The sequence below is a fragment of the Lynx canadensis genome, chromosome E1, assembly GCF_007474595.2.
Source record: "Lynx canadensis isolate LIC74 chromosome E1, mLynCan4.pri.v2, whole genome shotgun sequence".
NCBI lineage: Eukaryota > Metazoa > Chordata > Mammalia > Carnivora > Felidae > Lynx > Lynx canadensis.
Window position 1 is genome coordinate 14,627,080 of NC_044316.2, and position 25,312 is coordinate 14,652,391.

The 25,312-nt window shown below is 53.9% G+C and overlaps 1 protein-coding gene and 1 long non-coding RNA gene across 3 annotated transcripts; one reads left to right on the plus strand and one right to left on the minus strand.

The window, feature by feature from the left end:
- Positions 1-389: 389 nt before the first annotated feature.
- On the minus strand, positions 390-14,635 carry WDR81 (WD repeat domain 81). The gene is made up of 10 exons (XM_030295360.1): positions 10,707-14,635; positions 6,787-6,894; positions 6,336-6,526; positions 6,027-6,217; positions 5,550-5,715; positions 5,296-5,461; positions 3,942-4,628; positions 3,127-3,272; positions 2,667-2,846; positions 390-1,628 (listed from the first exon to the last, which is right to left on the minus strand). Exons 1-10 carry the CDS (start codon positions 14,380-14,382, stop codon positions 1,308-1,310), a joined length of 5,832 nt encoding a protein of 1,943 aa, XP_030151220.1. The 5' UTR covers positions 14,383-14,635; the 3' UTR covers positions 390-1,307.
- A 5,280-nt stretch (positions 14,636-19,915) lies between these two features.
- LOC115500713 lies at positions 19,916-24,546 on the plus strand. 2 transcript variants are annotated; one of them, XR_004342894.1, is made up of 2 exons: positions 19,916-20,146; positions 22,134-24,546. It is a non-coding gene; the product is annotated as an uncharacterized LOC115500713 (long non-coding RNA). The 2 variants fall into 2 exon arrangements; XR_003964621.1 differs by having other exon boundaries at positions 19,936-20,095.
- The last annotated feature ends 766 nt before the right edge of the window (positions 24,547-25,312 follow it).

Below are 25,312 nucleotides of genomic sequence, written 5' to 3' on the forward strand. Positions count from 1 at the left end.
AGGGTAAGGAAGGGGAAGCTATGGGAGCCTATGTGGGGAACCCAAGATAAGATGCCCATCCCCAATCCCTACAAGCCCAGGATCCTGATTGGCTGCCTTCAGTCTGGGTTTGGAAGGGGTGGAGAGAAGAGAGAGGGCCATGGCCTCTGCCAGCATCCTCCCTCAGCAGGATCAAAGCCTCCTTACCTTCCCCCAAGCTGAGGGTTCAGGAAACTGACCTGGGGCTGCATGAACCAGAAGCCCTGTACCCCGTGGTGCCCAAGAGCAATGATCAGGCTGTCTCCCACCTTCCTCCCGCCCTACTTCTCACTCTCCTCACTGCCCTGGAAGCTGCTGGGTCTCAATTTTTTCCCACCCTGATAACCATCATCAAGAAAAGCCTCACTCAGTTCCATGGCTCTTCCAAAAGATTTATTGGTCATATTTACATCTATTGCAAATAGTGAAGAGGCAGTAAGGGCCCAGGCTCAGACCTCATCTCTGCTCCAGAATGTGAGGGTCCGGGGATGCCTGGGTCTTCCTGTCCCCTGGGAGAGACCTGAGATGCAGAGATCATTCCTGCCCCTTCTCTCAGGGTGTTGGACCACTCCCCAAGGGTTCTGGGCCCAGGGGCTGCCTCTTCAGTTCAAGGCACAAACACTGTGGTTAGGGATGGGCAGGCAAGGCATGGGGTCACTCCTGGCAGGCACCAGCTGGACCAGTCCATCTTCCCTCCCCTGGTCCTGCCCTCTTTCTTCCCCTACTGGTCCCATACTGGGCAGGGCCTGGCTGGGTGGACACTTAAACCCCACCCCAAGGCCCCTAACTCCTGGACCAGGACCAGCCCTCCTTAGAGGCTGGAGTCCAAGCACCATCAGTGTCCTGGACTGGAGCGGCTTCCCTGCCCTTGTGAGATAGGGGCACAGAGGGCTCACAAGGGGAGGTGGGGGTGGGGGCGTCCTTGGCTGGACACTGGCTGGACAGGGCCAGTCTCCCTTCTCCTTCTCAGAGCTTCCCTGTCCCCATGTGGACCCAGGGGGCAGAGCTGGGGAGAAGAGAGGGCAGCGATGCTTTCCTGTGCTCCCTCTCTTGCTTCTTGCTGACTCGGGGCAGCATCTCCCCAAGCCACAAATGAGATCCCTTCTGGCAGCACTGGTGGCTCTGGCGGTTCAGGAACCTGGACCCCTGCCTCACTGTGGCTGGCAGGCCATGTGGGCACAGAGTGTGGGGCCTGAGGCCTGCCCAGAGGGAGCTGCTGGGGAGACAAGGGTAAGGGATGGACTCCCGGGGGATGTCTGCCCACCCTCGTTGGCCAGCCCCACCTTGGCCTAGGCCAGGAGGCGGATGACCCCATTGTCCGAGCCCAGCAAGAGGTGGCGTTTAGTGGGCAGCAAGGCCAGGCTGGTGAGCGTGCCTCGGAAGTTCTCAGAGCTGAGCTTCGTGGTGGCCTGGGAGGGCGGCTCAAGCAGGGAGCAGACGCCGATCTTGTTGGCCACGGTGCCGGTGACCACCTCGCTGCCGTACAGGTCGAAGGTGTGGATGGGGTCAGATGCTGATTTGTAGTGGTGCGTGGGCTTCTGTTCCAGCTCCTTCCACACAGTCAAGGAGTGGTCAGAGGAGGAGCTGACCAGGACACTGCCCTCCACCGCCTGCTCAGGGAGAAGAGAGCCTCAGCAGGGCCTGGGCCCTCCCATGTGCCCACCGAGCTCCAAGGTCTTCTGTTTACTCGCACTGTATCTCCCAGGAAGACAGGGGATCCCGGGCAGGGGACCAGCTGCCCCCCCCCCACCACATTACATTAACACTAGTTAATATGTTAAAGTGTCTTTAACCTAGTCATCACTATCATTTGAGCACTTACTGTATCTAGGCATTTTGTTAGGCATGCCATATTACCACATTTAATTTTCATAACAACTCTATGACGTAAATGCTGTTGTTCCCATTTTATAGAGAAAAAACATGAGGCTAAGAAAAGTTAAGTAATCCTACCAAGGTCACAGAGCCAGTAAGTGGCATTGCCAGGTAATACCCAGGCTGACCCCAAAGCCTTCCTTGGAAGGTCAGAACTTAGAGGTGCCTGAAGCCCTGGGGCCCCGGACAGAGTTGGGGGCAGCCTGCCCTTAGTATTGGCAGTGCGTGTCCCCTGGCTCCAGTCAGGATAGGGAGGGAGTGCCAGTTGCCTGGAAAAATCCTCCCACATACAGTCCTGTTCCTCCTCCTGGTCCCTCCCTGGGCAGTTCCCCAAGGTCTGTGACTGAGAATGGGCGGGGGTAGGGGCAGGATCCCCATGCCCGGGTGTCCCTACCCCCACCAGGGCAGCCCAGCACGGGCCATGGACTCTGCTCAGTGGTCGGGGGCAGTAAACACCCTCCCAGCTGAGCTTTATTTAACCTGAACTGGGTCACGGACAGGACCCGACCCCTGATCCTCCAAGCAAGACAAATATGGACAAGGGTTACTCATTAGAACATCCCCAGGGAACAGCAGGGTCAGCTCGCCCCCTGGTTCCCGCCCCCGTGGCCTGCCTGCCGCCAGGGCCCCCTGCAGAAGAGCTGGCTCCTAACCCTCTCCGCCCATCAGCCATGGGGCATGTACGAGGGAGCCGGTCCTGGGTGGGCCCTAAGAGGGCCTGGAGCAGGGGCTGGGCTGGGCAGTGAGGAGGGAAAGGGGACCACGTCAGTCACCTTGATCTGCAGGATGTCCCCCTCATGGGCTGGCCAGCCACGCAAAACCAGGCCTGTACGGGTGTCCAGGAGCACCATGAAGCCCGAGGAGAAGCCAGCCACGACGCTACGGCCACTGGGGCTGACGGCCAAGGAGCGGACAAGCCCCGGGTTCAGCCCGCCACCCAGGCGGAACTCATGCTGCAGACAGAGGGAGATGAGCTAAAGCACTGCCACCCACTCCAACCCATTTCTCCCTGAGGTCCTGTTCACCCCAAGCCCACACGGCTGAAAGGCCTGAGCCTCTATGCCCCATCGAGGGGAGGGCACCCCTTCATCCCAGATCAGAGTCCCACCCCCCAGCGTTTGCTGCTGTGGGTGATTTGTCTCCAAAGAGAAACTACACCCTGCTTCTCTCTTCAGGGTCTTTCCTCCCTGCTGGGCATCCAAGCCAGGGCTCAGGGAACCGAACGCCCCTGACCTGCAGGCCGGGCTTCCTGCAGTCCACAAAGCGCAGGGTCGAGTCAGAGCTGGCCATGGTGATGCTGGTATGGGGGGCAGGCATGACAGCCACAGCAGTCAGGGGCACCCGGCTGTCCCATGGCTCTATTACGCGAAGGGTCTTCCCTGGGAAGGAAAGGCACAGTGGATCTAGGGTCCCAGTAGCAGATGGAAGAACCCCAACCCTTCCTATCTCCCTGACATACCCTGTAACTGCCTCTGATCTCCCAGGGGACCTAAGAAAATACTAAAGATGATTTTTGACCCCCCCACCTTCCTGCATCCATGGCCAGGCCAGGCTCCTGTCCCAAACTCTTCACACAGCACCCCCTGACCAAATGCTACCTCTCCTCGGTCTACCTCGATGCTACTCCATCCCCTCCCCCTTTAAAAACCTTATTAACCTTATTTCTCCCTAACACGATGCCAAAAAATCATCAAGCAACTCTCTGCCAAACTTGTATGACATGTTATGTGTTAAGCCAAACCCCTATGTGCATTATCTTCTAAACCAGTTCTGATTCCCATTTTACAGATGGGGAGCACTAACGCTTCCAGCATCAAAGTGACTTGAGCAAGGTAACTCCGCAAATAAGTTGGCAGAACCAATTCAAACTTAAGGCTAATGGATTCCAACTCAGGTCTAACTGCTCCTCTGTGCAGCCTCGCTGGGTTGTCCCACACCATATACCAAGACACCCCAACCGCCCAACCCTGGGTCCCCGCACCCAGAGGCCTGGCCTGGCAGGGCACAGCATGGCAGCAACAGAACAGGCCTCACCTGGGCCCGCTCACCTGTGAAGGGGTCCCAGACGTGCACAGCCCCGTCACAGCTCACCACATACTGCGGGGCCTCAAGCTGGCCCACAAAGAAGACGCTCTTGCGGTGCTGGGCGTAGACGAGGCGTGGGGCCGTCTCACTGGTGCCATCCCCAGAGTTGTAGAGTGGCCAGAGGCGCACCGTGCGGTCCTTGCTGCCACTCAGGAAAAAGTCCTCGCTGCTCAGGGGCGCCACGCACTTGACAGCCCCCGAGTGGCCCGGGAAGCTCTGCAGGCGGATCTGATGGAAGTGGAAGTGGGCATCCTGCTGGCTCACGCCGATCTCGTACTGCCAGTACGCCAGCCAGTTCCCGCTTAGCCCGTGGGCGCTCCGCGGCAGCTCCCGCTTCAGCGCGTTGTCCTCCTCGCTGCTGGGGCCCCCACTGCCAGTGCCAGGGATGGGGCCCAGCAAGCCGGGGCTCTCAGGCTGAGAGTCATCGGGAATCTGGATGCGGTTCCCGACCAGCACGCTCCCAAAGGTCCCCGAGTGGCCGTCGTCCCGGGAGCAGCCCCCACTCTGGGGGTCCCACTCAGGGCCGGCGCTGGGCACTGTGGGCTCCACGCCGGCAGGGCTGCGACTGCTCGGACTGATGGTCTCCAAATACAGCCCCGCCAGCTCCCCAACCAGCTCGTGGTTGGGGATGATTTTCCGGATGATGTCACCTGGATGGGAGTGGGAGAGGTCCTCAGATTAGGGAAGATGGAAGGCCGCTGCCACCACCCATCCAAGGCTTGGGAACCACAGAAAACAGGGCAGGTCCTGGCTGTGCAACTCTGGGCAAGTAACTCTTCATCTCCGAGCCTATTTTCTTCCACAGAGAAAGGTAGATCCATTCACACGAACATCTTCTATGTGTGCCGGGCGTTATGCAGGGCATCAGAAATAGAATGGTAAAAGCCAGGGGGTGCTTTCCCTCCCAGGGCTTAGATTTCAGTAGAGGGACGATGACATATCTGACCACAGGGCTGTCCATCCTATTTAAGATGATGACACACATAATTGCTCGGCAGTGCCGGGCCCATACGGGAGGCTACAGAAATGGTGGGCAGCTAATTCCTCTCAGCTCCGGGAGATGTCAGTACGTCAGCCTGGTGGCCTTGCCGTCCCCAGGGATACTCTAGGCCAGCTCCTGTGCCTCCTTGCTGGCTAATGCTCAGTCCCTGTTTATACAGCACCTTGGAACTCTGAGGTCCAAGGCCAAATCCCTTTGCTCTGACCCAGAACACTGAATGCTCATTACTGATTCTGGGGGCAAGGGGAGCATGGGGCCCTCCCCAGAGAAGAGACATAGCCACAGAGGCTTTGCGAGGGAACGTGATGGGGCAGTACCCAACAGGCAGGAGAAGGGCACGTAGATTGTGTACGCCATCTCCAAGGTGAACACCTTCTGCAGCTCGTCCAGCAGGGTAGGGTCCACCAGCCGCTGCTGCCCATCGGAGAAGGCCACCTCTGGCAGCTGGCCCTCACTGCGGCCCACGGGATCCAGCTTCAGCTCCTGTGGGCAGGGAGGCCCAGGGAGTCAGCCGAGTTCACGGCCCCTGCCCAGCCCAACCCAGCCAGGTAAGGGGGGTAGGTCCGCCTACCTGGTGCCGAAGCTCATGCAGCTGAGAGAAGACTTGAAAGAAGGTGGCCACAGGTTCACTCAGGTGCTGCTGGACCATCTCCTGTCCAATGCGCAGGCATATGAGGGCAATGAGGCTGATGGTTTTCACGCACAGGACAGTCCGGGCCTGGGCCCCACTCGGGAACCTGGAAAGAGAGTTCATGAGCTCCAGCACCCCCCACCTCTCCACAACTCTGCGGGACTTGCCCAGAATCTATGAAAAGCTTTAAGTGAAAAGAACTATAAGACAAATTTGATCCAAACCAGACGAGAGGAACCGGAGGCACAGAAAGAAGATGTGGCTTGCTCAGGGTCACACAGCTGGATCAGAACCAGGAATCCTGATAACCAAGACTCCTGACACCCAGTCCGGTCTCACCCCCAAGCTTCCCAGCCCCTCCTGAGTAGCTCCCTCAGCTGAGCTACTCCCCTGCACAGGGGTGGGGCAGGAGCCTACCCAGTGACAAGGGAAGTGAGGAAGCTGAGCACGGGCAGCAAGACCTCGTGGCTGATTCGGGGCAGGATGTCCATGAGGGTGGTGTCCGAGAGGTACACGATGATCTTCTGGGTCAGAGTCACCGCTGCCAGCAGCCCCGCCTCCTTACGGCTGTTCAGTCGACTGGGGCCTGAGGTGCCACCTGGGGCCACCTAGGGCCATAGAGAAGGTGAGGGCCAGGCTGTCCACGGACCCCCTGGGGCCCCCAGGGATCCCAGGTCCGCCCTCAAGCTCCTTGACCTCCCCTGAGACTGCCAGTCAGTAACTCACCAGGTAGCTGATGTAGGGCAGGTACTGGTAGGTGAGGACAGGCTCCCCATACAGATGAGCAATGTGGAGGAGGCAGCTGAGCACAGGCCCCGACACTATATCACCCAGCACCGGTCTCTTCTGATAGATGTTGCCAGCACTCAGCGGGGGACTCTCACCACTGCTCACGGTGAACTGTTGCCGAGTGGGCCCTGCCGAGGAAGAACCAGCAGCCTTGAGTAGCTAACAGCAGGCAGGAGGCAGGGCGGCCTTCCAGGAACTGTGGTAGCCACTCCTCGTCACCCTAGCCTAGGGGCCACCCCATGCCCTACCCAAGGAAGGAAGTAGCTTACAGACGGGGACCCAGGACCTGCCTGGGAGGTGGAAGTAGGAAGGATCCCCTGCAGGGGGCTGAAGATAGACAGAGGGGCTGGGACGAAGCCCCATCTCCAGCACCAACCACAGGCCTTACCAACGTAACAAGATGTCAGCAGGCGGAGCAGGTTCCGGGCCACGTAGCGAGAGGCCACTGTGGGACCAAGCTTGGCAGATAGCCAGCGGACCATCTTGCAGGCTGTATCTGCAGGGCAGGAACGGGCCCTGAGCTCATCAGATAATGGTGACTTGCCACGCCTCCCACCCCACCCCAGGGCACCTCTCCTGGCCAGCCCGGCTGCAGACCTGCCGAGGGGCCCAGTCAAAGCCGGGTGCCCCACACCACCACCCTCTATTTAGCAGTGGCAGAGGTGGCCTGTGGCTTTGGGACTGCCCCCACGTGGCCCTGGTTTTGGGGCTACTCCAGGCTCCTTTCCTTCAGCACGCCTTGCAGGAAGGTTATCCTTTCAGCGAATCTTCCTAAGTTGCTAAATGAGGCCTGGCCAGGCCCTGGCTCCCTCACCCTATGGCCTGTGCTCCTTCTTCTTCCTTCCACTCTCTCTGTCTAAACTTCCTAGGTTTACACTGATTCTTTTTTTTTCTTCAAACTTTTATTTAAATTCTAGTTAGTTAAAATACAGTACGATGAGGGCGCCTGGGTGGCTCAGTTGGTTAAGCGACTGACTTCGGCTCAGGTCATGATCTCGCAGTCTGTGAGTTTGAGCCCCGCGTCGGGCTCTGTGCTGACTGCTCAGAGCCTGGAGCCTGCTTCAGATTCTATGTCTCCCTCTCTCTCTCTACCCCTCCTCTGCTCATGCTCTGTGTCTCTCTGTCTCTCAATAATAAATAAACATCAAAAAAAAATTTTTTTAAATACAGTGCAATATTGGGTTCAGGAGCAGAATTCAGTCCCTGATTCTTCAATGGAACCATGACAACCTTAGAGCCTCACACATGCTGTTCCCACTGCCTGGTATGCTCTTCCCACTGTAAACCCTACCATTTTGCTTGCTATCTCCTATTCATTGGACCTCAACCAGCCCTACTTTCATGGGACCCTGAAAACTTGATCTAAGCCCCATTTATATTCCCTCATAGCAGCCAGTCCTGTTCTTTACAGCACTAACATGACATTTACATGACACTGTCTACAGTGTGGCATCTCCTCGGCTACAGGTGAGCTCCAGGAGGGCAGGCCCACATCTGTGCTGTGTGTGAATCTGCTGCACCCACTGCTTAGCAAAGACTAGGTACTCAGAAATGTTGAATGAAAACCAGAGTAAAGAAAAGCTAATACCTATTCTTCTGAAACTATTCCAAAAAATAAAAGAGGAAGGACAACTTCCAAATTCATTCTGTGAGGCAGCGTTATCCAGATAAAGACACAAAGAGAACAACAGGCCATTATCTCTGTTGCACATAGATGCAAATATCCTCAACGAAATGCTAACCAACTGAATCCAACAATACATTAAGAAAATCATTCACCGTGATCAAGTGGGATTTACTCCTTGGGATGCAAGGGTGGTTCAATAGTCACAAATCAATCATCATGATACATCACATCAATAAAAGAAAGGATAAAAGCCATATGATCATTCCAACAGATGCATAAAAAGCACCTGACAAAGTACAATGTGCATTCATAAAACCCTCAACAAAGTAGGTCCAGAGGAAACATACCTCAACATAATAAAGGCCATATATGAAAAACCCACAGCAAATGTCATCCTCAATGGGGAAGAACTAGGAGCTTTTCCCCTAAGGTCAGAAACAAGACAAATATTTCCACTCTCACCACTGGAAGTCTTAGCCACAGCAATTAGACAACAAAAAGAAATAAAAATCATCCAAACTGGTAAAGGAAGTAAAACTTCCATTATTTGCTGATGACATGATACTATTTATAGAAAACCCTAAAGACCCCACCAAAAAACTACTAGAACGGACACATGAATTCAGTGAAGTCACAGGATACAAAATCAATGTACAGAAATCTGTTGCATTTCTATACACTAAGAATTAAACAGCAAAAAGAGAAATTAAGAAAACAATCCCGTTTACAATTGCACCCAAAACAGTAAAATACCTAGGAATAAAATGAAACAAAGAGGTGAAAGACCTGTACCCTGAAAACTATAAAACATGGATGAAAGAAATTGAAGATGACACAAAGGAATGGAAGGTTCTTCCATGGATTGGAAGAATGGATATTGTTGAAATGTCTATACTAGCCAAAACAATCTACACATTTAATGCAACCCCTATCAAAATACCAACAGCATTCTTCACAGAATTAGAACAAACAATCCTAAAACTTGTATGGAATCACAAAAGACCCTGAATAGCCAAAGCAATCCTGAAAAAGAAAAAGTGGAGGTATCACAATTCCATACTTCAAGTTATATTAATTACAAAGCTGTAGTAATCAAAACAGTATGGTACTGGCACAAAAATAAACACATCAATGGAACAGAACAGAAAACCCAGAAAAAAGCCCACAATTATATGGCCAATTAATCTTTGACAAAAGAAAGAATATACAACCGGAAAAAGTCTCTTCAGCAAATGGTATTGGAAAAACTGGACAGTTACATGCAAAAGAATCATGCTGGACCACTTTCTTATACCATATGCAAAAAGAAACTCAAGGTGGATTAAAGTCCTAAACATGAGACCTGAAACCATAAAAATCCTAGAAGAGAGCATAGGCAGTATTTTTCTGACATCAGCCATAGCAACATCTTTCTAGCTATGTCTCCTGAGGCAAGGGAAACAAAGGCAAAAATAAACTTTTGGGACTACATCAAAATAAAAAGGTTCTGCATAGCTAAGGAAATGATCAACAAAACTAAAAGGCAACCTTCTGAATGGGAGAAGATATTTGCAAATGACATATCCGATAAAGGCTTAGTATCCAAAATATATTAAGAACTGATACAACCCAACAGCCAAAAAACAAATAATCCAATTTAAAAAAAGGCAGAAGACACGAACAGACATTTCTCCAAAGAAGACATCCAGATGGCCAACAGACACATGAAAAGATGCTCAACATCACTCATCATCAGGGAAATGCAAATCAAAACTACAATGAGATACCACCTCACACCTGTCAGAATGGCTAAAATCAACAACACAAAAAACAGTTAAGTGTTGGCGAAGATGTGGAGAAATGTGCAGTGCTGGAGGGAATGCAAACTGGTGCAACCACTGTGGAAGGTGCTTGGGAGGTACTTCAAAAAGTTAAAAATAAAACCACCCTATGATCCAGTAATTGGACTACTGGTAGTTACTCCCAAAATATGTAAACACTATTTCCAAGGGACACACACACCCCTATATTTACTGCAGCATTATTTACAAGAGCCAAACTATGTGCAGCCCAAGTGTCCATCGACAGATGAATGGATAAAGAAGATGTGGTACACATGTATAATGGAATATTACTCATCCATAAAAATGAATGGTATCTCGCCATTTGCAACAACATGGACAGCGCTAGAGAGTATTATGCTACACAAAACAAGTCAGTCAGAGACAGACAAATTCCACATGATTTCACTCATGTGTGGAATTTAAGAAGCAAAACAAGCAAGGAAAAAGGGAGACAGAAAAAGAGTGAGAGGAAGAAACCAAGAAACAGACTCTTACCTATAGAGAACTGATGATTACCAGAGGGGAGGTGGATGGGGAAATGAGTGAAATAGGTGATGGGGATTAAAGTGCACTTGCTGTGAGGAGCACTGAGCAATGTATAGAATTGTTGAATCACTACATTGTACCCCTGAAACTAATGGAACACTGTATGTTAACTATATTGGAATCAAAAGACAAAACAGAACCCTGAGGCACCTGGCTGGCTCAGTGAGAACATGCGACTTGATCTCAGGGTCATGAGTTTAAGTCCCACATTTGGGTGTAGACATTATGCAAATAAATAAATAATACCATAAGATAAAAAAACAAAACAAACCAGAGGACTGTTTTACAACACCTCGAGGCCTGAGAACTCACCAAGAAGGATCTTCTGTTCTTTGCCCTCCGACTGCTCAGTTAGTGGTTCCTCCTCTTCCTCCCCATCTGTGTCACCACCACGGGCCACGACAGTATCCATGGACAGCACCGTGTCAGACAGAGTGAGCTCAGACGCCCTGGTGATGTCGTCTTGCTCCCCCTCTCCCTCCTCCTCCTCCAACACCACACAGCCTTCCTCCTCCTCCTCTTCCTCCTCTGAGCCTTCGCTTTGCTTCAAGTCCTGGCTGCTGTCACCTGACCTGAGGCTGCTCTTGTCCACAGGAGCACCCCCCTCATCTGCAGCCCGTTCCTCGCCCAGGGAGGTCTCACTGGTGCTGCTCTTGTCGCTCAGCCGGCCTAGGCTCACAGCCTCAGCTTCCTGGGGCTGTGGGGACTCGGCCACATAGAGCCCAGCTTGGAAGTCTTCGGTCTCAGGGAGGTAGGCCTGGTCATGGAAGCTGACACCAGACGTGTAGTCCGGGAGCCCCAGGCCCGAGGAAGCAGCAGGCTCACCATCCATCTGAATTTCCTCCCCAAAAGCACAGGGGCTGGGCCTAGCCCCTGGGAGCTCACTCTCCTCATCCTCAGTGGCCCCCACCAGGCCCTTGCTTTCCTCCTGGGAGGCCTCCACACCAGCCAGCACCTGGAGGACGTGGGGCAGCAGGTGGATGAGAAAGGCCTGCAGGCCCAGCCGCACCATCAGCTGGGCCACAAAGCAGTCAGTGTACAAGTAGAAGCGGCCGTGTAACCGGCAGGGGCTCTCATAGGCACCAATGAGAGGCTTCAGTAGGTACTTATTGGCATTTTTGGGGCCCAGGGCCTTAGCGACAGGTTCAAATAGGTACCAGGCTGTGTACACAGCCGTGTGCTCCTCAGACATGAGTGACAGCACGAAGGGCAGCAGGATCTCCAGGCCCTCCGGGGTGATGTCACTCAGCACCGCACCCAGTTGCTGCCACAGAGCAAACACCAGCTCCCGCCCCTGGGCCTCGTCCTCCACGCGTCTCGCCTGATACAGGAGGATGAACTTGTGCAGCGCTGGGAAGTACGGAGGGAAGGGAACCACGGAGCTGAAGGGGCTGAGGAGCTGGGCCGGACAGGGTGGAGGCAATCCCCGGGAGATGGGCCTGTACTCAAAGAGTGGGGCCAGCTTGCCCCTCCCTGCTGCCACAGGGCCTTCGGGTCCACTGAGCTGCAGGAGCATGTCCAGCACGGGCTGCAGAGACACGGGGATCTCCTTGGGGTGGCGTGTGCAGAGGCCCCGAACGGCCTCGAAGCGTACCCACAAAGGCGCGTCAGGCTGCAGTGTCCGGACCCTGGTGGCAAACACCATCTCAGCCAACAGGACACCCAGCGCCTGCATGTCCCGATGGAAGAGGTCCTGCAGCTGCACGGGTGGCTGGACCTGGGCATGCTCAGGCACCTCCAATTGGCCCCCTAGGCCTTTGGTCAGGAAGTTGCCTAGTTTCTCCAGCCCTTCCAGAGCCTGCACAGGATTGAAACCCTCGGGAAGAAGAATCTTCCCCTCCTCACCTTCCCCAGGGTCGGCCCCAGCAGCTTTGTTCCTGCGGCCTGCTCGAGAGGCCGAGGCCACTGAGAAAGACAAAAGGCCTGGGGAGGCTTGACTGGAGGAAGATGCGGAAGAGCCCAGCTGGTCACCTGCTTTCCCTGCGAGGGAGATAGAATCCAGAGCTTCTGTGGCCTGTTCCAAGTCATCTTCCCCTGCCACGGGCCTCTCCCTGGCCCAGCCAGCCTCACAGGGAGTGGCCTCCAAAACCAGCCTGCCCACCCCATTTGTAAGCTGTCCTGGTAAGTCCTCCCGGCCTATGCTCTCCTGGATGGTCTGGAACAACACTCTGGGGATGAGTGGAGGCTCAGGGGCCAGGGCAGGAGCCCCAGCCAGGCGTTGGGGGTGTGGCTGATCGAAGAGCTGCACCACGCCATAGCTGGTCAGGTGTGTGTGGGCATCCACCAGGTGCAGGCACACATTCTTCTCTTTCACAGCCTCCTTGCCCTGGAGTTTGTAGCCAAATGTGAGGTCAATCCAGTGGTGTAGGTCCTGGGACACCTCTCGGCTCTCCAACAGTGCTCGGTGTGCAGACACGAACTCCTGACTGGAGCCACACCAGGCTGGCACATCTAGGTCAGGCATGTCAGGGTGGATGGAACAGAAGATAGAGGGATCGGTGTAGAACTCAGGAATGCATTCGTCGGGTGTCCAGTTCTGCATACGTTCCATGCTGGCGGGATACTCATGGGGCTCCCACTGCGCCCGCACATGTCCACAGAGCACTGACCGGGGTGTCCTCCGAGCCTTGTACACATAATATGTGATGTCGGAAAGCACGTCCGAGATGTGGTGAGGAACGTGAGGTGGCTCCCCGCCGCCCGCACCACCTGCTACAAATGCCTGCCGCGTCATCTCGTATGTGAAGTCCAGCTGCTTATCCCCCTTGTTGAGGCGGAACTTGGACTTGCGCAGGTCTCGAAAGCGCCCGTGGGGTGTGGTGAAGTCCACCACCCAGGGCAGCACTGGGTGGTAGTTGGGATCCCCCTGCCGCCGACCTGCCAGCCTATTTAGCTGCATGAGGTAGTGAAAGTTGCTGATGCGGCCATGGACCCAATCCAACACAAGGCCTCTAAGTTCCTCCCGGCAGGTGGGACACCCAGCCCCCCCACCTCCCTCCTCTCCAAGTTCAGTGCCTGGCCCAGCCCTTGATACAGGGGTCTCCTCATTCTCTTCCTCCCTGGGCCTCTCGTAAGCACTCAGGTCCAGCCGGAGCTCGCTGCAAAGCTTCTCATCCACAGCGATGTGGTGCAAAGTTAGGGCCCCGCAGGCCAGTCCCTGGCGGTGACAGGCATCCATAGCCCTCAGCACACGGAAGAGAATGAAGAGCACCTTGGCTTGGCTGTTGGTCAGCTTGGCAGGGCTGAAGGTGACCACATCGTGCAGGGAAAACTGCACATAAGGGTGCACCACGTACAGCATCTCTGGCGACTCCAGCAGGGCCTCAGCTCGCAAAAGACTGGGACAGGCCAGGCTGCCCCGAGGGGGACAGGGACCATCTCTTGTATATGATGGGCACTGGGTAAATTCACCCACTGACAGGAAGGAACAACCATAGACCCTCTGCAGAGCCTGTCGTACTAAGTCCAGGGCAGGGACAGCTGAAGGGGCAGGGCTATGACTATACGGCTGCCCATAAGTACGATAAGCATGGCGCCACAGGTTGCGATAATTCTGGGCAGCCACATCCTGCATGAAGCGAGTGAGGGTCTCAGGGCTGCCGGACCCTTCCTCGAAAGGCAAGCCGCCACGGAGCGGGTAGCACAGCCTCCGCTTCCGCAGCCCGTGCACCTCCACGCGCGTCCAGCCGGGGGGCAGCTTCTGCACGGAGCGTTGCAGAAGAGTCCTCACTTCCGCCTCGCTCAGGCCCTCTGCCCGGGGGCAGGGTCCCAGGGGCAGCCGGCGCTCGCGGAGGCTGGCCAGCCAGCGCGCGGGCACTAAGGCCACCACGTGGGTGCCCCCCGGGGCCGCAGCCAGCTGCCGGGCATCGATGTTCAGGTCCCTCTCCACGCTCTGGAGCAGCTCCTCCATGTCGGGGCTTGGGGGCGGGGACCAGCCTTCGGCCCCGTTGGTAAGAGCGACTTCCCGCCCCCTGCTCCCCGGGGCCATCCCCTCCTGGCCGCCTGGGGGCAGCGCGGGGCTGAGCCCGGCCACGGCCCTTCCCGCGACGGCTTCCGGGGTGCCAGGCCGGGCGGGTAGGGACGGGCGAGGGACCCGGGCTGAGGCAGAGGCGGGGGCGGAGGGGCCGGGGACAGAGGAGGGGAGGGCGGGGACGCTCTTACCCCACTGCAGGGTCCTGCGCTCCGGGCACAGCCTGGCAGGGGCTGCGGGGCGCCCGAGCCTGGCTCTGCCGTGACCGGTCAGCTGACTCGGCTCACGTGATCGCCCCGGCACGGAAACAACCGCACGTGGCTCAAATGGGCCGGTCGGACCGCGCCTCCCGCCGGCGCCACCGCCTGGCAGGCCTCGGTGCCCTCCCTCCCAGTGCAGTTGCGGCTTCGCTTTCTCGGGGTGCAGGAGAGGGGGATGCTGAACAGCCCATGAGATTTCCCTCCCTGCTTCCTCCTGCACGCACCAGGACGTGGATTTAGGAAGGATTTTGCCGGAGATCCCAGCCTTTAGCGGGCTGATACCACCGCCCCTCTGGTTTTACAGATAAGAAACCGATGGCAGAGCCGGGCTTTTGACATTAAGTCCCTTCAGCGCCTCCATGCTGCCTACCAAGAGAAGGAGCTTTTAATTTTCCAACACATTTAATCAGTAGCATTCCATTTGGCTTTTACAACACCCCTAAAATACAGAAGACAGTTAATACTCTTTATATTTCACAAGTCATAACCAAGAGCCGCCAAAGAGACTTGCCCAAGTGGCAGAATGGCAACTTAGAAGCTGGTGCACACACTTTCTGTCCTACAGTCCTCCCCCCTCCCCAGCCCTCTCAGGGCTCTTTCTTTCTCTCTTTCAAATTCTGAGCCATCTGAGAGGGAGAAAAGTGGCCCAGGCCCAGAAGCCTGTAGTTCTTGGGAGGAAAGGTTCCCCCAAGACTTCCCGTTGAAGATCTGCCTCTGAGGTGCCAGAGCCTGCCTGCTGTGGTCAGAGCCTTGCAGTTGCTACCTTGGCTAGGGGAACGGTGCAGCACAGGACAGGGAGCAGAAACCAGACAGCTGGTGCCAAAACTATCCAGGGGTCTCGGTTCTGACCCATTTGAGGACATTGTAGCAAAACCACTGGCTCTGTTTTTTTGAGTCTCACTCCTAGGAGATTTTGCCTCAAGTAGGAGTTTGGTGTAGAGGGAGGAATCCATAAAGGCACTCAAGAAAAACTACTGTCCTGGGGCGCCTGGGTGGCTCAGGCAGTTAAGCATCCATCTCCATTTCGGCTCGGGTCATGATCTCATGGTTCATGGGTTCGAGCCCCACTTCGGGCTCTGTGCTGCACTGAGTCTGCTTGGGATTCTCTCTCTCCCTCTCTCTGCCTCTCCCTTGCTCATGCTCTCTCTCTCTTTCAAAAGTAAATAAATAAAACTTAAAAACAGTTTTTTAATTAAAAAAAAAAAGAAAAACTACAGTCCTAATTAGAGAGGAAACAAATGGTTCAGCTATGATCTGATTCCACCTGCATCCTCTTGAAGACACAGTGGGAGCCCCGGATGTGCTTGTTCACATGGCCTTGGGCAGTTATAACTTACAACCATCATTCATGGAGCACTGATTAGGAGCCAGGCACCCGGCTAACACTTTGCATATCTTGTTTTGTTTAAGGAGATATTTTTATAACCATTTAGGATGAGGAAGCTGACTACCTTAGGCAACTTGCCCAAGGTCACACTGCTAAGAGTTGGTAGAGCCAAATTTCAAACCCAAAGTATCTCATTCTAAAACCAATGTTCACTGTGCTCCTTGGCCATGAAGTTTTATTTTTTCACCTGAGAAATTAGGCGTTCTTTGACAATCTCGCATCCCGAACTTTGGTCTGAGTAACTGAGGCCAGAGAACGGGTTTTGATGGTCAGTGGGTAGTGCCTGCTTCTTAGTACCAATAAAATTGGGTCCACCTGGTCTTTGCTTGGGTTTGTTTACCTAGTCTGAATAGGCACTACTTTTTCTTTCTGTAAGTTCGTGTATGCCCTGCCCTCTAGTGGTTTTGGCTTGCAATACAACAATGACCTTGAGTGTAACTAACCTTAAGAATTCTTTTCTTCCTTTGAATAGGATGTCCTTACAATGCTGGGCACTAAGATTTCTGGGGCACTGACACCTTCCCCAACCTGAGGCCTAAAACAGTGGTTTTCAAACTTTATGATGTACTTCTGATTCAGTAGTCTGGAATGAGACCCAGGGACCCGAATTTTTAACAAGCACCCCAGTTAATTCTGATGCAGGCAATCTGCAGGCCACATCTTGATATAATGCTCTGTAACAGCTCAATTCCCAAATTTCCCTGGAATCCCAACCCAAGCACCCTTGGGCTTTGGAGAATCTGGGACCAAATTAGCCACTCCCTTTCGCCAACTTCAATATTGAGTTTCCTGGAGGTCATGGCTTGGATAGTCAAGGAGGGAAGTTGCAGCTGCCCCGGCAGTCAGCCCATGCTGAGTGAGGTTAGTTTTTGCTGATCTGGCAGGGAGAAAAGTGAAGGAAGCTAACATTTAGTGTGCCAACTGTGGGCCAGTGGGCCAGGTACTGTGCTAGGTGTTTTCGAACATAATCCTTTTCGGGGCACCTGGGTGGTTCAGTAGGTTTAAGCATTTGACTTCAGCTCAGATCATGATCTCACCATTCATGAGTTCGAGCCCCTCACTGGGCTCTCTGCTGTCAACACAGAGCCTGCTTCAGATCCTCTGTCTCGTCTCTTTCTGCTCCTCCCCCCTCATGTGCTCTCTCTCTTTCTCTCTCAAAAATAAACATTTTAAAAATTTTTAATAAAAACAACCTAATCCTTTTTTAATCCCTACAATAAACTCTGAATTTATTATTCACTCTATTTTGTGGATGAGGAAATTGAGGTGCAGAGATGTTGAGCATCTTCAAGTTCAGAGCTGGTAAGAGCTGGAATTTGAATCCAAGTTTGTTGATTTCGGTAGTTCTCAACTGGGGGAGATTTTGGCCCCCAGGGGACATCTGGTAATGTCCTGAGACATTCATGGTTGTCATAACTGCAGGGTGGGGGTGTTGCTAATTCCATCTAGTGGACCAGGGATGCTGCTAAAATATGCTACAAATGACAGCGCCCACAACAAGAAATTATCTAGCCCAGAATGTCAATACTGCTGAGGTTGAGAAACCCTGGACTCAAAGCCTGTGCTTTTGCCCAATGGGGTGGGAGGGGTGAGGGGAATGGAGAGTTAGCAGAACAAAATGGACATGGGCCTACTCCGAGGGTCTTGGATAAGAAGGGAATGAGACTTCCACTGTAAGGATAATGGATAATGGGGGCAGCTGGTGAGGTTCCTCTTTCTTCCAAGCTTGGCCAAGGCCCTGCTCAGTTTCTCCCAACCTTGCCAAGTCAGTCCTGGGACTTAACACTAAGCTTGTCCTGGAATGACCCTGACTCCCTGCTCAGGGCTGGGGTAAAAATATTTACCTGGGTCTTCCTGCAGGACTTCCCAGCCAAAGCCTCTGGTTTCTGGGATCAGTGCATTCCACTTGCAGTCTCTGGGAGGCTCCACATTAGCACGCCTGCTGTGGAGGGTGAGAGTGTAAATAAAACAAGGGCCAGGTGGCATCTAAGTTATAAGTGGAGCGAATGGGTGAAGCCAAGAGAGTCCCATTAGCTAGTCCCAGTGTGGGAAGGAATACGGCAACTTGAGTAGGGAGTAGGGGGCAAATGGCCTGGGGAGCAGGTTTCTGGCCCCAGGAAGCGTTCTTTCCATGGCTATTCCTCTCCTCTAGGTTTGGTTTGCAGCTTCGCTGGACCTTTCCCAGTACCATTCCTGGAGCACCCACACACCCAGCCAGCCACCATTCTGAGCCTCCCCAATACTGGCCTCCTTCTAGACCTGGGAAGGCGGGTATGAGCTGAGTGTGAACTGGCTGTGCAGACAGGAAATACCGCTCGTTCCAAGCTCAGACCTCTGAAGAGCTAAACAGCAGATGGGGGGTTGGAGGGGGGGAGACAGTCTTGGAGTGAAAGAGGAAAGAACACACAAGCAGGTCCCCCATATTTGGGGTTCCATCTCCTCTCTTTCCTGAAGACCCAGGAGGGTTGGGGCGGAGGTAGAGTGGGGGGTGGGGTGGGGATAAGGGGATGGAGGAGGGCAGGCCAGGAGGAGGATGTGGTAACAGCTGATTCGTCCCCTGAGGTCACACTTTCCAGCAATCAGCTGTTACTGGGGTGGAAGGCAGGAAGTTTCCTTAAAGGCACATTGTTCTGAACACAGGCTGGGAATTCTGGAGTTCCTAGGAACCACAGCAATTACTTGGTGGAGCCTGTATTTGATACAGAGGAACTGTCTCTCACCCCAGGCTGATCCTTTTCGGTATCCTCATACTCAACTGGGAGTCTATGGAAAACTCACGGATCCTGTCTACACGTTTCTCTTTTATGGAACGGGCGGGGGTGGGGGTGATAAATTGCGACGCGTCCCAGACTTGGCCCTTTAAAAAAGCGGTTTAGCAGCTTTTGCCAAGTCATTGGGTTCCTCTTCGTTTTGCCCATCCCCCGCCCCCCTAGGCTCTGATTGGCCCCTGGGGAAAGGGGCAGCCTCCCCATTGGTCTCTACCTTTGAAATCTCTTCCTAAGTAGGCCTGAGTCAGTGAAAGGTTTCTGGAGGGCGGGACAGAATAGGGGTATTAGGCGGAGGATGGGGTTACTTACCAGTTGACACTCTGGCAAGACCCATCCCCTAGTTTCCCACCACTAGTCTTGCTTCTACCCTCAAGTGAGGACTGTACTATGAATCTTTTGTTAGGAAGCTGCTGCTTGAGAGGCTCTGCCTCTATGCGACTGGGACGAGACCTACTCTACAAGAAAAATCTCCTGGTTAGTAAGAGCCCGCCAGGAGAGGAGGACTAGATCTCTCCAGTGAAAGCTGGGACCAGGAGAGGTGGACAGTTTTCCCTCCCCCAAAAGCCCTCAAGAGTCCTCATACAATGGAAGAGTCTGCTGCCCGGGAGGCTGATTTCCACCTTCAGTTCTACCCACTCCTGCTTCACCTGCTCCACCTTTCCCTAAAGAACTATCGCCTCATACGCAGAAGTCAGCGAATCCATTTTGGGGTAGTTTAAAACAAGCACGCACGGCCCAAAAAAGGAGGGGCTGTAGCCCTTTAAGGACTTCGCCAGGATGGATTCGGAGAGGAGTTTAAAAATGCCAACTCACAGAGCGCGCTGGATTCTGGGAACGAGGTGCCAGACCGAGAACTACATTGACCAGTGTGCAACGCAAACACACACGCCTTTACTTCCTTTTGCTCTTTAGGACTCTGGTTTGACGTAGCGCTCCTCAAAGCAAGCTGCCTTAGGCTTATGGCTCAGCCACACCCTTTCACCTATTGGTGAGCTCGTGAGTTGGTGGGCGTGGCCTAGAGCAGCTCACCCAGGCAAAGGGGTGGCCTCCTTGCCAATCAGAGCTAAGACGGCCGGAGAGGCGGGACCTGGGCGAAGTGCTGGCGCCCCAGAGTGGGTGTGGTCACGCTGCCCGGCAGTGGGCGGTGATTGGCCCTGGGCGGTGCAATCGCAGCTTGTGCGTCACGACGCCGCCAGCTGATCGGAGCCTGGAGCCGGTGTGTGCTGGGCGCAGGGAAGACACAGCGCCGCCGGCCGTGGGGGACGGACGCACTGATTTGCTCCCCTACCCTCAGCAGCCCCCCCACCCAGCACCAGGTGGGTGTGAGCTGGGGTCTCCGCCGCACAGGAGGGAACCGTGCTAACAGGGTAACGGGGGAAAGTAGGGTCCTGGTGGCCACACCCTGCCCTTCCGGGGGAGGGGAGAGGGGGCGGCGGGGGTAGGGGAGCTTTGGGGCAGAGGGGCCTGAACTGGCTGGAGTAGTGTGGCAGGAGGTTTAAAGAAGGAGCCAGGACAGCAGTAGTGGCGGAAGGTTTTGCAGAGTGGCTAAAAGGGAGACGAGGGGCTGGAGGGCTGGGGGCAGCTAACCTGGGCGCCCCCTGGTCAAAGGATATGAGAACTGGCCTTCTAGCTTGCGGAGGGTTTGGACCCGGCGGGTAGTGAGGAGGTAGTTTTCCTTTACTGGCAGTCAGTGGGTCAGGGCCAATTGAGCGCCCTGGCAGGGAAGGGGTCTCTGGGCGGGCCGGCCCCTCCTCTCGTTCCCTCCAGGGGATGTTATGTAAGGGGGGAGGGGAGAGGAGTAGGGGGCGGCGGTGCGGGGGCCTTATGCAACCCAAAGGTTAGGGTTTCACCGCGGTTGGTGGGGGAAGCGGGCTGGAGGAGGACCTGGAAACTCTAACCCCCCCTCCCCAGCCTAACTGGCCGTCTTGGGCCCAGAGAAGGTCACCTCTGCACCTCCCCCCAGCATGTCCGGTTGTGGGGCCCCTAGCCCAGGCCTGGCCCTGACCGCCTGGGAAGCCGGCTGACTGGGTGGGGCGCCTGGGTTAGTCATCACTGGGCTCCCTCTCTCCCCACCTCTCGGCCAACTCTTGGCCCCTCCCTATGGCCTCTCGCTAGGCTATCGCCCCCACCTCCCTCCGGCCCTAGTTACAGCCTCCAACTCATTTGGCCTGTCATCCTGGCTGTCAGACTGGGCTAGGAATTGTCAGGGTGCCAAAGGGTTGATGGAGCAGCTGGTCAGAGGGTCAGTGCCCTGGGCCCACCCCGCCCTGCAGCCAAGGGCACCTGCTTGGCACAGACTCTGAGCAGCCGCTGAGTCCTATGGGCTGAATAGAGCTGGCTCAGACAGAGGAGAGTGGGAAGGAGTTGGACTGGTCACCTGGGGGAAGGAAGATACCACAAAGTTCATGTCTCCCTAGAGGGTTTTGTAATTTGAAAACCTCCCACCCCCACCCTAGTCTTTCTTATCCTCTGAGTATAGAAGTCTGAAAGCAAGACCGCCTTGGCCGCTCACACTGGCATGGGCCATGCCCTTGGACTGAGTGTCAGCACAGACCCGCCCTCCCCAGCTCACAGCCCTCTAGCCTGCCACGCCCCCAGCCCCCTCCCTGGGCCATGCTGCAGGGCCCGGCTTTTCCTGCTGATTCATGCGTTGGAACTGTGGGGGCGGGGCTTGGAACTTGGAACAAAGTTCAGACATGGAGGGGCCGGCAGACAGCCTGGAATTCATACCAGATGTACCCGGAATGCGCAAGCGGAATGCCTGGCATTTGAGAGTCTTGGGGAAGCTGCCCATCCACCCTGCCCATACCTCCCTCCCCTCCAGCCTTTGGTCCCCTGTCCTCTCCTCACAGTCCCTGGAGCCTCTGCTGACCTTCCAAACACTTCCTTACTCTTCCCCAGATGTAGGCCCCCAAAACTCTTCTAGCTGAACTCTTTGGGAACAAGTCAGTTGGGCTGATCACTGAACTCACATTTTTGGACCTAAGGTACAACTTCTCACCAAGTACCTGGGCGATTGGTGGGACGTGTCCAAGGTTCTAAGTCCTGCCCTCTCTGAATGCTGAAGAGGAGGGGCCCTCCGTGGGTAGCTGAGGCAAGGGGTGGGGGGTGGGGTGAGAGCAGGCCTGGGTCTCTACAGCCTTCAGTTCTGGAAAGAGGTGCAAGGAGGTATGTTTAGAGCTGCCTCTTGCTTCTCACTGAAGTCAACCGCTCCTGCAGGCTCAAGTCAAAGCCAAGAACCCTTTGTTACAAGGTTGAGCATCTGTTGGAGCTGGACTTTGATGCCAGTGGGACAGTGCCCCTGTGACATGGCCCTGCTCAGATCCTTCCCATTTTTCTTCCCTTTCCTTTTAGGAGCCTGTCCCTCCCACATCCTCAACTGGCTGAGCCGCAGTAGTTCTTCAGTGGCAAGCTTTATGTCCTGACCCAGCTAAAGCTGCCAGTTGAAGAACTGTTGCCCTCTGCCCCTGGCTTCAAGGAGGAGGAGGAAGAGGAGAAGGAGCTGCTTTCCCCCTCATCTGGAAGGTGACGGAACTGGGGCTGGGAAGGTCAGAACAGCGGGAGTGGTGATGCCTTTTGGAAAAGGGAACCTTGTTCAGTTGGAGACCCTTCAGCCAGATTGGCCCAGCAAGAGAGAACAGTTGTAGATTAGAGACCCTCGTTGGGCTGGGGACTAGATGGCTGTGACTACCCAAGGTTAGTTGGTCTACATCAGTGTGTGACAAAGGGAAGACAATGGGAGCAAAGAAAACTGGCAACACCTTTACTCAGATGTCTTTCTTGACCCTCCTTCCTGTCTCCCTTTCTTTCCTACTGCCTTTCCAGGTGAGGTCCAAAGTAAATTTCATCTTCAGGGAAGAGGTCATACTGAAACTCCCATCTGAGTAGTCAACCCCATGCTCTTAGCTTTCCCTGTATTTCCTCAGACTGGCCTAGACTCCAGTTACAGGGATAAATCACCTATAGTGGGACCCTTGGGCCTCTTGTCTCAGCTTCAACACCTGTGAGATGCAGAATCATACAGTTGAATGTGCAGGAGGGAATCAGAAGCCTACTGTGCAGACTCAGAGCCTGGGCTCTCCTCTCCCTGTGGGTGGGAACAAAACAGCTTTTCATATAAGCTGTTGCCCCTCCCCCCATCCCTAACCAACACAACCCCTGGAGCTGGGGGTGGGGGGAGGATTAGAGGGAGGGGGCTAGAGTTAGACCAGGGCTAGGGGCTGGAGGAGCTCAGTCTCTACATTGACTTCCCACCATGCAAAGGCGGCCCCAGGTTTCCTCTGCCACCCAAAACAGAACTGTAGCCCCTGATGGGGTTCCAACTGCTGTTCCTCTGTTTCTTCTCTCACTTTACCTTCCAGGATAATTTGTGAGACTCAGCTCAGGCTTATGAGGCAGGAAATTCTCTCCAGCAACCAGGCGAGATGGGTTGTGGGATGTGACCCCCTGTGGGGAATCAAGCTGTGTAAACCTAGCACCCCTGGCTCCTGATGCCATGTAACTCTTGGGGCTCAGGCTCTGGTGTGGTTCAACCGTGGCCCAGCCTCCCTGCCTGAAGGTGGCCAAATTCAGGGGCTGCAGAAAGCTGTCCCGCTGTGGGGCACAAGATGTACAGGTAGCTGGGTCCTTTTCTCCATTTATGAGAGAGATTTAGGGGAGAGTAGATCATTGAACCCACCCTTCTGCAGCCTAGGCTGGATGTGTGTGGGATTGCAGTGGAGGGGGTGGGTAGACTGGGTCCACTCATAGGCTGCAACAAAGATTGTTCTGTCCCTGGACATTGCTTCCGTCCTTTCTTCCCCTCTCCGCTTCACTGGCCACAGTGTCTCCCTCCAGCCCTGGGTATGTGGCTCTGCCATCCTCACCCGTCATGGAGCAGAGATGAGGAAGAGCAGCCTGGGAACACAGAGGCAGGCAGAAGACCAGTGAAGGACCAGGCCCGGAGAGCACAGGGCCCTGTCTGGGCACCCCGCAGAGGGGACCCATAAAGGCCAGGAGCACCCCAGGAGGAGGGAGGACGGCCAGCCTCCATCAAGAACAAGCTCCCGGCCACTGGCTTCATTCACTATTTCTCTCCAGTGTCACTACCTCCCTGAGATATGAGACTGTGTTAAAATGTCCTGTTGCTTCATCCTCCTACTTCTACTCCCTACCCTATAGAGTGATATAAAGCAGACTCAAGGAGCAAGAACCAGCTGTGAAAGGACATATGTAGGGAATTCATAGAAGAAATTCAAATGGATAAAACCATGAAAAACACTGTGTGCTTCATTAGTAATTAAAGAAAGACAAGCATAGCTGAAAGCATTTTTCCCTCGGCAAACTATATTTTAAAAAATAAAAAAAGGAAGACCCAGTATCGGCAAAGGAGCACTAAAATAACACTCCCATACCTTGCATATGGGGGTGCGAATTGGTATAGCCTTCCTGGATGTCAGTTTGGTAGTATGTGTCAAACACTCTAAAAGTGTCCATCGCCTTTGACCTAGTGATTCTACACTTGGGAATTTATCCTAAGAAAATAATTAAAGATTCAGTTACAAGATGCTCACCCCAGCATTGCAATAGAAAAAATGAGAAGCGGTTGTCTGATTGGGAATTCACTTCTTCTTTGCTGTAATGAAAATTTGCAATGGGGGATTGCTTAAGTAAATCATTGTATATCCATCCAGATGGTGGAGTACTGCACAGCCATTAGAAGTCATGTAGAAGAACATTTGACTGGAAAGAAAAATGCTCTTTGAATATTAAAAAGGTTATGAAAATAGTGTGTATTATGTGATCTCAATTTTTTTTAATATGGGTATATTCTTGTATATATAAAACAGATAAAGACTAAGGACATAACTCTTAAATGTTAATGATAGTGATTATCTTTGGATGGTGGAACAAAATCATTGTGATTTTCCTCTTTGGCTTTTCTATTTTAAAATTTTCTACATTGTGTATGGTTCTCATATAATAAATAAAATTTAAAAGAATCAGTGTAATTGTTTTAAAAACTTGGAGAGGTGGGTGTGGAGGAATGAAGGGATGCCCCTAACCCCTTGGACGAAATGGGGGTTTTGGTGAAGAAAAGGGGTTGTGAGAATGTGAAGAACTTCATTCTCCAGGAGTAAGTAGCTGGAATCTACCCCTCTCCACCTACGAGAAACAGCTCTCTGAATTGCTGGCTTTCAGCCAGCTGAAGAGGTGTGGTGTGGAGTAAGGAAAACAGTAAAAACCTGTCACTCTTCAGGAGATGGAAGGTGGGGGCGTCAGGGAAGATTTTATCTCCAGGCTGAAAGGTTCTAGAATCCTATCAGTCTTTGATTTTCTCTTTGATTCTGCCCCAACCTGGAGGTGACCCTGCGTGACCTCTCCTTGCCACCTCAGATTGGAAGAGAGAATTCTATTCACCTAACTTGTACCAAGCCCTGGGGGGAGGGGTGCTTTTCAAGACTTGAGTGCTAAGTGGTTTCCCTTTCCCTCCCCTCCTAATAGCAAGGGTCCTCTGTAGGGCCCCCAAAAGCGGTTGGGGGGAGGAGTCCCCA

Excerpts from the sequence above, each read along its gene's own strand:
- WDR81 (XM_030295360.1), bottom strand. The coding sequence starts at position 14,382 with ATGGCCCCGGGGAGCAGGGGGCGGGAAGTCGCTCTTACCAACGGGGCC. Across the intron at positions 6,218-6,335 it reads TGCCCTACATCAGCTACCTG|GTGGCCCCAGGTGGCACCTC; the intron begins GTGAGTTACTGA and ends CTATGGCCCTAG. Across the intron at positions 2,847-3,126 it reads GCAGGAAGCCCGGCCTGCAG|CATGAGTTCCGCCTGGGTGG; the intron begins GTCAGGGGCGTT and ends CTCTGTCTGCAG.